At 41.8% G+C, this 16,169-nt stretch overlaps 3 protein-coding genes across 4 annotated transcripts; all 3 read right to left on the bottom strand.

Moving 5' to 3' along the window:
- Positions 1–4,921: 4,921 nt before the first annotated feature.
- On the bottom strand, positions 4,922–6,918 carry LOC125761321 (myosin regulatory light chain 2, smooth muscle minor isoform). Its single transcript, XM_049422327.1, has 3 exons — positions 6,729–6,918; positions 5,825–5,961; positions 4,922–5,441 (listed from the first exon to the last, which is right to left on the bottom strand). The coding sequence occupies exons 1-3, from the start codon at positions 6,897–6,899 to the stop codon at positions 5,258–5,260; spliced, it is 492 nt and encodes a 163-aa protein (XP_049278284.1). The 5' UTR covers positions 6,900–6,918; the 3' UTR covers positions 4,922–5,257.
- Positions 6,919–7,316: 398 nt separating this feature from the next.
- Positions 7,317–8,104, bottom strand: LOC125761312 (uncharacterized). The gene has a single exon (XM_049422308.1). The coding sequence runs from the start codon at positions 8,032–8,034 to the stop codon at positions 7,321–7,323; it is 714 nt and encodes a 237-aa protein (XP_049278265.1). The 5' UTR covers positions 8,035–8,104; the 3' UTR covers positions 7,317–7,320.
- A 1,052-nt stretch (positions 8,105–9,156) lies between these two features.
- Positions 9,157–12,979, bottom strand: LOC125761314 (glutathione S-transferase D7). 2 transcript variants are annotated; one of them, XM_049422315.1, is made up of 5 exons: positions 12,733–12,979; positions 12,076–12,674; positions 11,545–11,754; positions 9,698–9,839; positions 9,157–9,614 (listed from the first exon to the last, which is right to left on the bottom strand). In XM_049422315.1, the coding sequence occupies exons 3-5, from the start codon at positions 11,742–11,744 to the stop codon at positions 9,300–9,302; spliced, it is 657 nt and encodes a 218-aa protein (XP_049278272.1). In that variant the 5' UTR covers positions 11,745–11,754; positions 12,076–12,674; positions 12,733–12,979; the 3' UTR covers positions 9,157–9,299. The 2 variants fall into 2 exon arrangements, with proteins under 2 accessions (XP_049278272.1, XP_049278271.1); XM_049422314.1 differs by having other exon boundaries at positions 12,076–12,979.
- Between the last annotated feature and the right edge of the window lie 3,190 nt (positions 12,980–16,169).

The following is a 16,169-nucleotide window of genomic DNA, read 5'->3' as shown; positions in this document are numbered from 1 at the left end:
CCAAACAAGAAGAGAAACATTGCACAGGAGAAAAAAACAGAAACACCACACGTTACCACTCATCTGTTCCATGTTTACGTTTTACGTGGAAGTTTACGCAGAAGTTTTGTGTTTGCTTTCTTATGGTTGTGCTTTTCCTGGCCCAACCCTACTCCTTCATACCTTCGCCAGAAGCAAAAAAAATACATTACATTTATTTTTGTTTTGTTTACTTTCAATTTTGCTGTTTTGTTTTTGTAATGTATCGCGCACCAAGCTCAAAATATCGTCTCAGTACGATTAAGCTTCCCCCCGTGCAGACCCCTTTTTCGTAGTCCTGTTTTCTTCAATTTCCGTTGGCCTACATTTGCTTCGGTTAGTTCATAGCTTACGAAAGGAAATTACAGCTTCTTCCGGGTGTGTGATTCTTTTTTTCTTCTCCCTTCCCCTCTTTTTGCGTTGGTTTTTATTCACGTGCTGCTGCAACATCTCTCGGCTAAAATGTCGAACGATGGTAGGAACTTATCCAGTGTTCCGACACGAGCGTAGTGTTTTCTCCTGCCTCTTTTGGCAAACAGGCAAGAAGTGAATTTAAAAACTATTCATCCGTACAGCTTGGATAAGTGTAAAACGGTATGGTTAGCATGCTGAGAAACAGTTTCTTGCAATGCGATGCAACATATCGGCCATCGTGTCGGATCTTCCTACTTTCGGTTGATTTCTAAGTTCTGATTTTAGTTACACTGCCTACAAACCCATCCAGACACATTTCGTGGATAGGTCCGACAAACCTATGGAGGATATCCTGTCATCATGTGCCAAGGGTAGTGAAGATCATCGGCAGCAGTATATGCTTTGCTTTTTTGGCGCCCGATTTCGATTCGGAATCCCCCCCCCGTCCCAGGAAAAACCTGAGCAGGCACTCAACTGCGAGTTTTAGCTCGGGATAGAAGGAAACGCCACGCCACGCCACGCTCCGGCTGCCGTCGCGTGAAATGAGTCGAAACGAATGCCAAACGGCATTCGCCTGGGACAATGACAAGCGCTCTGCCGACGTTTGCTTGAAACGGTTACCCAAACTGCCTGCCGGCATCGACGACCATACCGTTGCGATTCTTCAACTCCTTGCTCCTGGTTTGATTTCTGGCTGTGTGCAGCCATGTGCAAATGTTACTTTTTCACGGCCGATGACAATGGGCTTTCGGTGTTATTGGTGCACAAAAAAATAGAAAGGAAACAGGATTTCCCCGGACAGGAAAATGGCGCGGGGGAGCACACTTTTTCGGGTGGCATGAAAGCAGCTCCAATGTTTTTGGGTGACGCTTTCCAGCTGAATGTGTTCCCGCATGTGTGAGGTTGTGTGATATCAGAGCTGAAAAACGAAGACCCCCGCACAAAAGACACTTTCGTCGGTGTCGTGCCCGGAAGGGCTTGCAAGATGTCTGGTTTAAGGTTGGATGTTGTGATTTGCTTACGCGGTGCTCCGGTCCTCCATTGTGCCGCTACCTTTCATGCTACGCTTTGGCTTTGTACTGTGCCAAACTCACGGCAAAGCTCTGTCAGCGAAATGGACACGTTGAGACAGCAAACGATGGCAACTCGTTCTTCTGCAGATCGTATCGTCCCGGTTACGGGATGCTCACCCGGAAGGTGCAAAGCGTCTGCAATTCATATGTATGCGACCATTCGTTAGTGTTTGGCCATGGGTGCGTGCCCATGTTCAAACGAAAAACGTTCTGTACGTGCTCGGCGTGAATGCCAACCATTGCCCGTGGTTACCAGATCTTTTTCTTTGCGCTCGCTTCCAAGCACCCAAGGATGTTTACCTTCCCGGAGGCGGCCAAACTGATGAGGGCGAGTTGAGCTTTTTTTTTGTTGCTTTCTCCGTTCGTTGTACGTGTGTTGTTCTACATTTCGTTTGCTGTTGCGTTGCTGTTAAATTGCAAGGATTTGAGCAAAAGGATACACACGGTTTGTTAGCTTCCTGGCCACCTTCTAATGGGGCAGTGAATGTTTTGTGTTTCTTTGTTTGGAATTTATCCACTGTGAAAAAAAAGGCACGTGTTGCTCTGGTCGAAAATCAACGAGGAAAAATATTCTGCCGTGCAGGGAAAACACGTGATGGAACAAATCAAAGTTTTGCCCAGCTGGTGAAGGACTACTTCTTGCGGCTATACATGAATTCCTTTTTTTTTTGTTATAATCCAAGTCCAACCTTAATGAGGCAACGGGTTTCATTTAAATCCCAACAAATGTGTCGTCGCACAAGTAATATCTGCTTAGTGGAAATTAAAAGTCCCTAGGCAATGAGTGAATTTCCGTCAAGGGATGAAGTTTTCTAAAAAAATTAATTCGTACAAGACAAAATAAATCCTTTATTAAAACCAACTTTCGCTGAGTAGTTCACATTCATTCCTGGATGTGAATTGTTGTCTCTTCTAAAGATATTGCTAAATTCCTGCTGCTCATTCTGCCGTATGCTCATAAATTGCATTCAGCTTCTTTTCGATGCTGCATCGCCGATTTCTGATCTGGTAAATGGAAGCCATTTCAATGCGATTGCTTCTCAAATCGTTGTTTTTTTTTGTTCACTGAATCCTTCCGATGTTCAATGGTAGCCCGGTGAACGGTGTCCAGATATTTTATCCTTTTGCTTGGATTTGTGTAATGAATTATGCGACAACGCGTTGACTTTGTAGAAAGGGATAAACCATTCTAAGCCTTTTACTTGGAATGACCATACGTAACGTTAAGGCAAGGTTACCACCATTGGTTATATCATTCGGTTCAGCGAAAGTCGCCGAAAATATCCTCAAGCATGGTGAACTTTTCTCAACACGAACGAACCAACTCCAAACACAGGTGGTTTCAAAAACAGTCCTACAGCTACATTGGTCAAACATGGTTGGGATGAGTTTTTTTTTTTGCATGGTTTTGTGAACGATTTGGAATGTTGGAAAAGTTTAATGAAGCAACATTTTCAACAAGTTCATCATGAAAAGCACGTTACAACCCACTGTTGTGTTAAATTCTAATTCAATTTACCTAAATTAGAAAACATTGAAACGAGAGAAGGAAATGGAATGACCAAACCAGGAAATAGTTCAAAATATAGTTTCGTTTGAATATTGTTTAATTAAATTTAAAATGGAACTATCTTTTAATTTTCACTTTAGAAAATTCAGAATAATTATTAGAAGGGTCAATTTTTAAACGACACACCTGTATCCAATTCAAGACGGAATATTCACACCGTATGACGGAGATCCTGGCAGATAACTTTAAGCAAACAATCACAAGATTAGAACCATCTGAAGATGTTTTACCCAAATGAATAAGAAAATGAAAGTAAGCATTCCTTAAAGATGATTAATTATTAATCTCTTTTTAAGGGGAATGCTTCAATCAGACAGGGAAATAAAGCGTTTTTCAGTGGAAAAGCGCATTAGGATCAACCAATTCAAAGCCATTCAAATGGCTGTTTTGATTTGCTTTACAAGTCATCTAAACAAATGCTTAATTTCATGATAAAATTGACTTTACCGAGGAATTTTCTATCTCCCGCCATTTAACTCTTCCCGTTCCCATCAATTCTTCACCCCGACATTCCTCCACGATGCATCTTCTTTCGCTGGCCCATGGGCAAACATCTTAATGGATGATATTTTGCCGGTTAACAACATTTCACCAGCATCTTAAAATATTCGCCAGATCTTTCATCTGGTGGTCTGAATTCGTGTTTAGTAGCGAAGCGATTTTCCCCCCCAAAAAACCCGGTACGGAACGACTCCCGGAATCACTGACAGAAGCGGTTGATTAATGAACTTCGCGGCATACTGCCCTACACTGTCCATGCTTGGCGCTGGCTTGTTCACTGCCAAGCAAATCTCTACATCCAGCGAGATATGCGAGGCTAGGGTTTACGGGGTTAAAGGAAAATGCTTTCCTTGGAAAGAAAATTACCATCGGTACGGTTTCAAGCGCAAAAACCCTCCCTCGTAGCGTTTTCCCCCACCGGGATGCTGTCCCTTCTGCAGGGTATGACGTTTAGGGGCCAATTAAAGTTCGCCCGCTGAAAGCATTTCACTGTTTTCCTTCACCAGAGTTGTGATGCAAGAGTAAAGTTTGTATTTGATTTTGATTTTTATTTTTTTGCTTCCAAAGTCATCTCACTGTCTGTACTTTCGGTGCATCCCGCCGTTATGTGGTTGAGTGGTGGTTGATTAAATGCATTGCAATGTGTTTGAAATTATATGCGATATTTTGTGATTTGATGATGGCTATGATGATGGCAGTCGAGATAAATCAATCAGTCAAATTAAAATCGTTTTTATTAACAATCGCTGATGGATAGGGCAAAAAACATTTCGAAAAGCCAATTGAAATGCATTTCAATTAATCTCAAACACAAAGCAAACATGATAACTTTCACCGACCGGTATCGTTCACAATATGTGGGACGATTTTATCATGGACGGTCAGGTTACGCTTTGTAGAACTAATTACCTTTGCCGGGAACCACAAAACCAAACACTCTCGGTTTGGCTTAGAGTAGATACTCCATTACCTGTAAGTGGTAATGGTTCCAATGATGGCAAACTGTTCTAGTGAAATGATATGGAAGAATTAATCTACCATTGATATCGAGGAGGGATCAAATCATATAATTTTACAAAACAATTGTTCAATGATTTTCAGTACTTTGTTGTTTAAATGGGATGTAAAATTAATTAACTGAAAGAGCTGTGTGTAATATATGAAGAGATGGATTGTAATAAATTGTTTAATTATTAAATTATTTCATGTTAACAACCTATTTAAATTTTTTTTATTTAGAGTATAAATTGAGAAAAACAATAAATACTTTTCAATGAGTAATATTTAATTTACGGGATGGATGGATAATTTAAAAAACCCATTTGTTTACAAAAAATATTAAAGCTTGTGGTATAATTTAAGTTTATTACCAAATGACTTTCCCGGCGTAATGAAACTGCTTTCTCTTTTTTTTGCAATGTACCATAATGGCAGCTGACCTTTCCCTCGTTTGGATGCACTTCAATGCAGTACATCTTTGCTGTAACTTGGCACAGTCTCCCCGTTATGAGTTCTGTCGCATGTTTATTGAAATTCTAACCTCTTTTTTTTTGTTCGTTCGCATGTGAAATAGTGCTTTGTGTTGCTGCGTGCGCATCGCATTCCACCTCAAACAGTAGCTGCGAAACTCTCGTTCAACGTTCTTCGGTCCCTGGTGGCCGAAAATGCCACTCCGGCAGCATTACTTGTGATCTGTCTTCTGAAAGCCGGATATGTTTTCCGCGAAATCCATATAGTCCAGCTTTTCCAGCAGCTGTCCTTCGTCGTTTAGCTGCGGGCCGCGTGTGATGGCAGCATCCGCTACAGCTTCTTGCGCTTCGCTCAGTGTGAATCGATCACCGTATGTTGTTATATCGTGAATAAAACTACAACACAAAGAAAAAAAACAAACAGTTAAAACGGAAATGGATGCTGTCTTCGAAAAAAAACCCATTAAATAGAATCAACTAAAAATACTAAACAAAGCAGTGGAAATTCGAGGCGGAAGAATCGAAGTTTACTTTTTGTACTGTTTCCCATCCAGCAAACAACAACCATTGCTTGGAAAATCGCCCGGTTTGCCTCGAGGGGTAATATCCATTTTGGGGTGGCAGGCTTAGCGATCACATTTCACCAAACAACTCCGGCGAAGCAAAAGTTTTTTAATTAAACCCCTTTTTTTCTGTACCGCTTTTGGCAAACGGTTTCGCGCTCGACCTAATTCGTCGTATCGACCAGCCGTTTCGCCCTTTTGCCACAAGACGCTTACCGTGCCTTCTCGATGAAGCCTGTGTTGGCCTTGTCCCACATACGAAATGCACCGACCATAACGTCTTGGGGTGCTAACCCGTTGGCACGTTGCAGCATCAGGAGCAAGAACACGTCCAAGTTGAGTGGTTGCACTACCTGCAAAACATAGTGAAAATAGTAAAGCACCACGACCAGTGGCTAAGAAGGCAAATTTTTGGGAAGCACTGAAAAAGTCGGTCGGTGAATGCAAGCTGGTAAATTTACAGATTTTAATTGAGTTCATGTAATGGACGAGAAGAGTTCCGTTTCGTTTTTGGTAGTGGACAAACAATGGTCCCTGGAAGCTACCAATTGCAGAAAGGTGCTACAATTTATTCTAAACCCGTCTCAACAGTTGCTCTCACCGTTGTATGCCGGTTGTGTCCGGAGATTATTTGAATTTCAAATGGATTCATTTTCCACCGGTTTACACTACCGGGACCGGGGCATTTTACGAGACCGAACCAGCACCGTTATGGAGCGTGAGTTGTAAATGGCAAAACGGAAACTTCTTTCAGACTATGCTAATGACGGTAATTCTTGCTCATTTGTTTCTTTATCCTGGCCGGTGAGTGAAAATCAGGTTATAAGAAGCCTTTTTTTTGCTGCACACCGTGGATGATTGTTGAACGCTGTGGTACTGCCGTTTAGATAGTGGCTTCGTTAACATTTTGCTTGTTAGTGTAAAAGTGGCATCCTTTCACATCGAATCGAAAGCGATACGTAGCTGTAGATAGGTGTACATGTTTTCAGAGCAGACTGTTAATTTGAAGCGTGCTGACTTTTAAAGTAAAACAAAATCTTGAGAATTTCTTAGAGAGAAAATAGTTTAGCCAATTTTTTTCGCACGTTTCAATTCTTTGCATTATTATTTAAACACTTACCCCGTCGAACATTTGATCAATGTCGTACTCGGATTTGTCCACACCGAGCGTTAAGAAGGTGTTTTTTAAATCCTGCTCACTGATCACACCATCACCGTCGAGATCGAACAGACAAAATGCTTTCTTCAGCTCGTACACCTTCGGTTGGTTAAGATCCTTCAGAAAATCCATCACTTTCTTGAAGCCCTTGGGACGGATGATCGTCGCTCGTTCGTGCACTTTTGACGCTCTCTACAGCTAGCGGAAGGTGTTTTTATAGTTTTTATAGCATCTTGGAAAAAGTGATCGCGAATCTTCGGTACTGCACCTGTACTGGTAATTCTGGAGTAGGAGAAATAATGTTCATCAAACCACAAAAAATCGTTCTTATCAACATCTGTTTGCGGTTCGTAAATGATCTGATCATTGGAGAGAGAGAGAGTGTACGCAATTAAGATGTTTTTCGGATTTAATTAGACGAAATTCTGTGCCACGGCTGTTTATCGACAGCAGTAAATCAACATTCTATGCATGTGTATGAGAGATGATGTTTATTAGAGTGTAATGATATAAATTCTTGGCGACTTAGTTGGTAAGGTGACGTAATGATGAATCAACTTCTTGCTGCAGCAACGGCAGCAATGGCCTTCCGTTCGGTGGCCTCCTTTACTACGTTGTTTAGTCGCTGGAAACGATCGATCGCGGTGTACAGGAATTCAGCCGCCCGCTTTACCCGCTCGGGAGTGACCTGTTCCCCCACCGTTTGTGCAATCTCCTGAACCGTATCTTGAGCGCCGGTAAGAAACTTTGCATTGCGGAAAGACAGCGTACAGAATGGGGTGAAGAAACAGGTCAGCGATGTTAGAATCGTACCGAAGAACAGTACCCCAACGGAACCGACCAACACCGACACTAGTCGGCCAACGAACGTGACCAACGAACGAGCACTTGGAAGCAGTGTGCGCATCGAGCTAAGCAGTGACGGTGAATCCTTCTCTACCGTGGCCGGAATGAGAAATCCTTCAAATCCACCGGTCGGAATGGCAGCAAAAGCGGTACCCGCATCGAACGGAGCACCACCAAAGTAGGGCGTCGCTGCATAAGGATGTCCGGTGTACGAGTGGACATACTGCTGGACGGCATCCTGTGGCAGAAACTTCTGGTACAGCGATGGATCGTATGCAGGGTTTTCCAGCTGTAAAGGTTTCTCGACCGTTCCGAGCGGTTTAAGCGCTTGCTGTTGCGCTTGTTGCGATTGTTGGCCAGTTTGTTGTTCGGACTGGGCCACTGTGATTCCGAACAGCAATAGTAACACAATGTACGACATCACCTTCACGACACGGGTTAACTTTTCGGTCGGTAAAAATCACACTTCTTCAAGTACTGCACCGGTCCAAGGTTCGATCACAACTAACGCGTGAATCCAGCTTAACCTTGTCGTCTTATATGGAAGGATCGAGCAGCTTCTCATCTTGGAACCAAGAAAAGAGACACACATTCCTGGAAAATTGTGTGAGATAAAGTCTCAGAAGGTGAACTATTTACATTGGTTTGCAATTAGCTCTGACCAGCACCAGAAATCGCTCACAAATGTTGGTATCACACAGTGCAAAAGCATCACCGGAGAAAAGGATCTTAGTGAAAGAGTGAAACAGGAGACCAAAAACAAAACACAAAACAAAAGCAAAAGGTACCCGTTACTATCTACAACATCCTGCCCGAACAGTGATAATGTGTCTAATGGGCTTTCGAAAATCCATCATTTGCACTACCACGTCCGGCAGATCCTGGTTGCAGGTGCAGTTTGACGAAACCTTCGGAATTGTTTCACTACAGAAGGAATGTGCGATAACACCTCGGCAGGTACGCTTGAAAACCTTTCCGTCCGTTTTAGATCGTGTCCTTTTCCCATGTGCCATCCGTTTGCTGGCATGATCGCCACAGTGTCCCTTTTTCCCGTTTTGGGTTTGAGTGGTGTCGAATCGCACCGTGTTTGTTGCCCGTCGTTGTCCGATTTCCTGTGCGTCCTGGAGCGTCAAGTGTCAAAAGCATAATCGGGGTGCAATATTGAGTGTGTTGACCGTAAAGTTATGTTTGCAACCCGCTCGCACGGTGATGCTGCGTGTTTTCGACGACCAGCTTCAGTCATTCATTTGTCATGGACAGAGAACTTTCTCTACTACCTGTTCACGGTTTCATACGCATTTGTTTCATTCTGACCTGCGTTGCAATGCGAGCAAAGTGGATTATCTTGTAGGTGTGCTAGTTTGGATGGATTTTTTACGATCCTTTTTTGCATTCTGGATGTACTTTTTATGTTTGTTGTTGTTCTAAGAAAACTTTAGGATCATTAGAAAGTTTTCAGTTGCTTCGTCGATAAGGTTCTTATTGTGAGTTTTCTCCAATGCATATGTATGCGAGCATCATTTTCCACAAATTTTGTCCCACATTGTTTGATATGATTTATTTAACAAAATATAGCTTTTAACAACAAATTTCCTACAAACTAGTGTCTAATGACAGATTTAGTAATCATATTGCGAGCTCATCGTTTTATTGCTTATAGAAAAAAAGGTTCTTCAAATTGGTGCTTTACTGTTTCAGCTTCGATCGAAACAGTCCCGCTAACGTTTCGGCACCGGTCTCGTTGATCTCTTTGTAACCGTGCCCTTGCAGCTCATCCTTACACTTCTGCAACCAAGCCCGGACACGTGCATAGGGATGAAGGTCAAACTGGAATGCTTCAATTTGCGACACCGTCACGCAAAGCGCAATGTCCGCTATCGTGAAGTGGTTAGCCGCCGACCATTGGTACTGTTTCAGCATTGCATCGAACCAACCGAGCGCTTCGGCTAACTTTGCCTTCTTGGTTTGGTCTAGATGTGCACCGAGCTGAATGGTTGGAAACTGTTTAGTTGGGCAAAAAAAAAAACGGTGAATTACATTTTACACTCAAATATCAAACGAATAAAATCGTCCGGTATACTTACATAGTAATCGACCACCCGTTGGTAGAGTGTACCGAGATCGAAATGCAAGCGTTGATCGACAATGGCACGGGAGCGAAAATCTTTCGGGTAGAGATTCTCGTCCTTTCCGTAAGCTGATACCAAATACGCTAGAATAACTCGACTGTAAAAAGAAAATTTAAGGTGGGATGGTTTAGCTTAAAAAAAATGAAAGTCAAAGATTTATTCAAAACAAAATTTTAATAACATTTAGTAAGTAGTGATTGAAAAGATTGTTAAAAATCAATTTGAGGAAGATAAAACATTCTAAAATCCCTGCAAATCGTATGTATCCAGCATAGAACATAAACATTCAACATGCCCAAGTATTGAAAGAAATGGAGAAAATTAATTATTTTTGTAATCAGAAGGCATTAAATAAATCATATGCTTTACATGAGATTAAAATCCCATGTAAACCGGGGCGGCCCGGTGGTTTTGTGGCATGTGATAAACGGCGCCAGTCCACACGGCCGGACCGGGTTCAAATCCCATCCGGACCGTCCCCCCGTAGCAAGGACTGACTATCCGGCTACGTGGTAAAAACAAGTCTAGTAAGCCAGAAATGGCCGGCGTGACCTGTAAGGTCGTTAAGCCAAGAAGATGAGATTAAAATATTGAAGAAAAAGTAAATTTATGAAATACAAAATCAAGAAATCTTTCGCCTATTCACAATAAAATGAAGCTCCGCCATCAAACTTGATTACAGCGTTTCAATAAATGTAATCCATTGTATACGAAATCAAATAATCGTTATCATTGTTACTGATTGCATTGCGTTGTTTATTCTTTCTTGAGCAATTTCATAAATTGCTTTATTAATTTTCAAGTGTTGCGGCATTTCGGCGTATTGTCAGCTTCATAGGGCTGAAGTTTGTGCAATATTCACAAATAAATTGTTTTTATATCAAAGTATGAATAGCGAGAAAGTATACCTTCTATCGGTATATTGATTTCTTTTTTTTTATCTTTTAAACACTTTAAATAAATATTTCTAGCAATATGCTCTAACTCAGTGTACACATCAATAACATCTATCTTTTCTTTACCCCGCTGAAGTACCTTCCATTAATAATGACGCATTTTTCAGCACGGAAAAATGAATGCGGTCAACTCATACCGACGATAAGTACCAGCAACTCTGATATGACGGCTTGTGAAGAAATTATGTTCCACACGCACGCAACGATCATACTTCATTCAGTGACACGCAGTGACATTTTCAACTGTTCGATAATGCATTAAAGTTATTCCCATTTTCCGCGTTGAAAAGAACACTGCTTCAAAGCCCCCGGGGGGGGGGGGGGGGGGGGGGGGGGGGGGAAACATACACACACGCACACCAACAGCAACTAATGCCGACAGTTCATCTTCATTGTGTCCCGGTGTGCACGTGTAAGGATAACGAATGGGCATTCCATTAATAATCATTTACAGCTGAGATCTTCGAATTCAAAGCTCAGCCGTGGGGGAAGTTCTTCGAATTGTACCATTGATTTGCACCGATGTTTCGTTTTCCCACGCTTACAGCACCCATTTAGCGACCTCGCATTACGTGCACTGCCCGAAATAGACCAAACACGCGTAGGTGAAAATCCAATAAATACGCGCACTGGTTGGAAAATGGAACGAGCCCGAAAAAACATGCGAACGCACACACAGCGATAGCAGCAATCGGAAAATGATAAGAAAAACACCACTACCTTGTACGGGGCCAAGGTTTAAGGTTTAAGCTCGCCCTTTTTCGAGTGGTTCACAAAACAGTCTACACACGAAGATGGAGGGAAGTGGTTGGTAAAATCGATACACTCGGTGAGGTTTTTGCTTACCTCTCCCACAGTATCAGCCCGTGATCGTCCAGCGTCGGTATGCAGTGCTGTGGGTTGAGTTCTACAAAGTCTGGCTTTAGCTGTTCGCCTTCCATGACGTTTAGGGCCTTCAGCTCCAGCTCGACACCGATCAGTTTGGCCAGCAGCAGCACCGATCGGCAGGGTGGCGATGGTGGCACATAGTACAGCACCGGTGTCATTGGACCGCGCCTACAACAGATATGATCGAGATTAAGTATCAACAACGTGGTCGTGGCTAATTACACTTCATATTCCGACGAACGCTTAGACATCAGAACGCTGGCTAAAACTGGAACTCCACTTAAAACTCTTGAGTAAGGTGAGGAACTTACGGGTAAAGGAAGGGAGCGAAGGATCAACAATACAAGGATTAAATTAACGACCGCGAACGTTGCTATCGTTCTGGCTGGGTGAGAGCAGAAACTAAAACACGAGCATGTTGTATGCACGCACGCGCCCGGCTAATCACCCAATTAACGCTACCGATTACACCGCTTCCGGCACACTTACTTGACAAATTTGGATTGGATCACGGCAACACTTTCGATGCAGTTACCCAGCTTGACGGTGTTGGTGGTTTATCGGTTTTCAACGGTTTTCAAACCCTGCTGTGAACCATCCAGCGTTTGCACGTTGGGATGGGCGCCGAGAAACTCGGACGATTTGTGGCGGAACGCTAGCCGTCGTCCAAGGTTTGCCGTCCTACGCTATCGGCACTCCCAGCCAGCAATGTTACGCATCGAACGTGACACCGTAGTATTCTCCGCGTGTATCGTACACCGAGAAGCCGAACAAATACCAAACCGAAACGGCGCCAGTAGCCTTGCTTTCGGCAAAAGGTTCCCGGGAAATTTAGTCAAACCAGCCTCTGGTCAACAATGCAGCAGCAGCAGTATGTCCACCGTTTCGTGAATTGTTGTGCTTGAGCTGTTTGCTAAAATGTAGAGCTACCCTTTGGGGATGGTAGTGCTGCTGTTGGCCTTTGCTCGTAATGGCTTTGTAGGAGAATTTCCACTCAGCTCCTGAAGGTTCCTGAAGGAGCGCAAGATATTTCCGTTGTGTCACAGCAACCGCGTATTACTTGCCGAGTCTTGGGCCGTTCTGGAAAGCTACCGCAAATAACTTTCGTGAATACCGTCCACATGCACCAACGCAACACATACACACCACTCGCCGGACGATCTAGACCTGGACTGAATGTGGACACGTTGACTCTAGCGCATCTTTGTCGTACCACCAGTTACGACGCGATTGCAGCTAGACAAACACTGTTCCCGGATGGTTGAAACCGAGCGCAAAAGGAATCGGGTTGTGCACGTGCATGCAATGTATGGGTACGGGGTAGCCCCAGTTACCGATACCGTCCCATCATCCCCAATCCAATGAACTAAACAGGGTTCTCGAGCCCTGCGAGAAATCAGTGCCACCGAAGTACCGTAGTAGTACGGCACGGGCCCCCCGGGGGTGGGATTGCAGTGGCGGGACCTGTTACTATGGTACGGTGTTTTGTTATGGTACCTCAAGGTTTCGGAATCCGTTGCCTAGGCGAAATGGGTAGCAAACCGACGTTTGCAAACTGTTCGTCATCGTGCGAAGTTGACGGTTAGCATGTAAGATTTCCGTGTGTCGTCACTAGTTTCGCGTACACTTACCGGTACTGGTGTAGTATAAGGAATTTTTGTTCATTTTTTCATAATTCTCATATATATATATTGGTGTACAAAATAAACAAATTTTTTCCTGTACATTAGTTCAATATTGTTACAGCAAATAATTCCAATCGAGAATAAAATAAATAGCACAATTTAAATGTTCTCCTCTTGTTTCTGTACAAATCGATTGAGTACACAAATTTGCTAACCTATTTCTTATTTGATTAACTCAGGTACAGTACAGTGTAAACAACCAGTTTATGTTGGTAGGCACAACCCTAAACCTCAGCCAACCACTGTTCTTCATTACGTCACTAAGTTCCCGTCCCTTCTGCACTTTGCACCTCTACTGTGCCTTCACACTGGGTGCTGCAGAGCGGTGTACGAGTGCAAAATTGTGATAATTATACCGCTGGTATGTAGCACCATCTCGTGCAGCCCTTGGTATCGTGATAGGTGTTTTGTATAAGGTTTTGTTTCGGAAATTGAAGTTTATCAACAGTAGCCGACCCACAATTACTTGCGGTGCAGCAATGTTGCATTCATGTTTTACGTGCACAATGCACTTGTACGGCGAACGCTAGTGGAATAGTCGTTATAGAATAAATGATGAAGCCAATAGAATTTTAGATAATGTTGTTATTTTTGTTTCGAATAGAAGTTGCTTGGTCATCGTAGGATGATGCAGCAACGCAAACAAATGCGGTTAGACGCATTTGATCGTGTTAATGGAGCGTGGGGGTATTAATTGTATGCGATCGTACGATGGAAGAAATTTCAGCAAAAACGATAATGAACATGCATGTTTCCTTGACGCTGCTGTATGAAATAGTCTAACGACGTACCATTTTGCTGAGAAATGAATCATGAAACGGGGAACCGGAATTTTCTCTGAGTGTTCGTTACTACATCGCATTTCATGCTGTCATGAAGTTTATTTTTTATTTTATGTTTTATGTTTTTTTGGATTTGCTTTAAATATTTTATCATTATCTATATGTATTACATATTCGTTATAAGATTTATCCTTTTTAATTTATCATTATCTTTCATTATAAAATTGATATGAAAATATTACTGTGAAGAAAACAAAAATTGTTAAAAAATCTCAAAACATCAACAATCACTTATGCGATCTTTAAATACATTTTTTACTCATAAAGATATTGATTGATATTGAAGTTTTGTTTCACCGACTAAACCTATTTCAATAAGGCTACTCATACATTTAACAAGTCGTTTCTAAATTATCGTTTCTCTCGTATTATTAAATCGTGAATGTAAATATTCATTTACTACACCCTTTATCGTGTGTATTACAATAACCGGAACATCGCTCAAACTATTGCGTGACTTTTGCACCACACCGTACACGAGTCGCTCGAGCGGTGCAATTAGTGTAACGTATTTCTGTTTGTTTCGTGCTCTACTTAACACTGTTAGGAACTTTCCATTTTACTTCCCTTTTTGGGGTGTCTACGTGAGGTCAGGTGCGCAAGTTTCCAACCAGTTGTCGGTCAAGATGTGAACTAGTTTCGTCCTTGTGTATAATATTTAACAAATCATGAACCCTTTCCGAGAACAGCTCCAATCAACCATTTTGTTGCTTTCTTTTTGTGTTTGAGGTGGATACATTTTTGAAATTATTTTTGAGTAGCGATAGTTAAACGTAAAACTAATTTTTAAATTAGTTAGTTAAACGTAAAAACTAAAGATAGTTAAACGTAAATTTTAATATAAACTATGCGACAAGGATTACGATTATACACTTGGTTGTTTTTAATTTGCTTCATTTAACTGTAATAATTGTTGTTTTGAATCAGTCACAAACAATTTTTAAATTATTCGATTGTTGCATTTAAATTATTATTGCTTAACATGAAATTAACGAAGAGCTAATTTTAATCTGATTTAATCAGAAAAGCTAAAAATAATCTTTGAACTCTTTTCCAGCCAATACAAAAAGGTTGATTTTAGTGGTGACATCTATCGGAGACTAGCAATACTACAGCAAAGACATCATAGAACAAATTAATTGTTATCAGCATACAACATAAGCATAAAAACATGCCGAAATCCTTTGTGTAATAAAAATACAATAATGTTTAAGCTAAATTTAAAAACATAAAATTTTATTTTTGTAATCGTTATAAAATCATAAATGTAATTCGAATCACCTTTCTTTACATTACAATTTGTTTTTAAATATTATATTTTGATGTTGTGCTTCAATTGTGTTCCGAATTATTATTTAGCTAAGGATAATGCCGTCGAATCTGTTCATAATTTCCTGATATCTTTTTCAAAACGCGATCCTATCACCAACACCGGCGACGCTTAGCAAACAGTCAGCATCCGCCGGCTAAATGATGAGCTAACATGCCGGCAATGACTTTCAATTTTTCGACCTCTCTATGCATGTCCGGGTCGGTTGTAGTTGTTACTATAATATGATAGTTTGAAGAGAGAGAGCCAAAACAGTTTGAATCATTCGCCTGAAACGACAAAGTCATCGTCCCCCACGATGTTTCATGTAGGCAAGCAAACGCAACGGTAGAAGCAGCCGCAAGAATATGAGAATGGCGTGAGGCAAAAGAGATCCCCCACAAAAAAAAAAAATTTCTGGATGTTTCGCGTGTCGAATAATCATCGAACCTAAACATACTCACACTGTTATACCATAATGTGGGGATGCTTTTTGGGAGGGAATTTTGGGACATTCACAGTATAGGTATGCGTGGCGAATTTTACAACATAGGATACAGCGTTACCAACGGGCAAATTGCAATTGCACAGTTCACTGCACTGCACCCTTAAGTGGTGTATTTTCTTTATGATTGTTTGAAAATTTTCTGCAACGAAGCACACATTTGCTATGGGTCAATATTTGAAAACCATCTTGACTGGTTGTTGGGTAGGATGAGAGGTCCGCAGCTCTTACAATCGGCCATG

This window comes from Anopheles funestus, chromosome 2RL, assembly GCF_943734845.2.
Source record: "Anopheles funestus chromosome 2RL, idAnoFuneDA-416_04, whole genome shotgun sequence".
Taxonomy (NCBI): Eukaryota; Metazoa; Arthropoda; class Insecta; order Diptera; family Culicidae; genus Anopheles; species Anopheles funestus.
The sequence above is the reverse complement of the archived record's forward strand: the minus strand, read 5'-3'. Positions and strand labels throughout refer to the sequence as shown.

What these genes read in the sequence shown, in the direction of transcription:
- LOC125761321 (XM_049422327.1), bottom strand. Translation starts at nt 6,899, where the DNA reads ATGGATTTTCTGAAGGATCTTAACCAACCGAAGGTGTACGAGCTGAAG. An exon ending in TTGATCAAATGTTCGACGGG is followed by an intron (nt 5,962 to 6,728) that starts GTAAGTGTTTAA and finishes TATGTTTTGCAG; the next exon opens with GTAGTGCAACCACTCAACTT. An exon ending in GGCTTCATCGAGAAGGCACG is followed by an intron (nt 5,442 to 5,824) that starts GTAAGCGTCTTG and finishes TTTGTGTTGTAG; the next exon opens with TTTTATTCACGATATAACAA.
- LOC125761312 (XM_049422308.1), bottom strand. Translation starts at nt 8,034, where the DNA reads ATGTCGTACATTGTGTTACTATTGCTGTTCGGAATCACAGTGGCCCAG.
- LOC125761314 (XM_049422314.1), bottom strand. Translation starts at nt 11,744, where the DNA reads ATGACACCGGTGCTGTACTATGTGCCACCATCGCCACCCTGCCGATCG. An exon ending in GGGCTGATACTGTGGGAGAG is followed by an intron (nt 9,840 to 11,544) that starts GTAAGCAAAAAC and finishes TTCTTTTTACAG; the next exon opens with TCGAGTTATTCTAGCGTATT. An exon ending in AACGGGTGGTCGATTACTAT is followed by an intron (nt 9,615 to 9,697) that starts GTAAGTATACCG and finishes CCAACTAAACAG; the next exon opens with TTTCCAACCATTCAGCTCGG.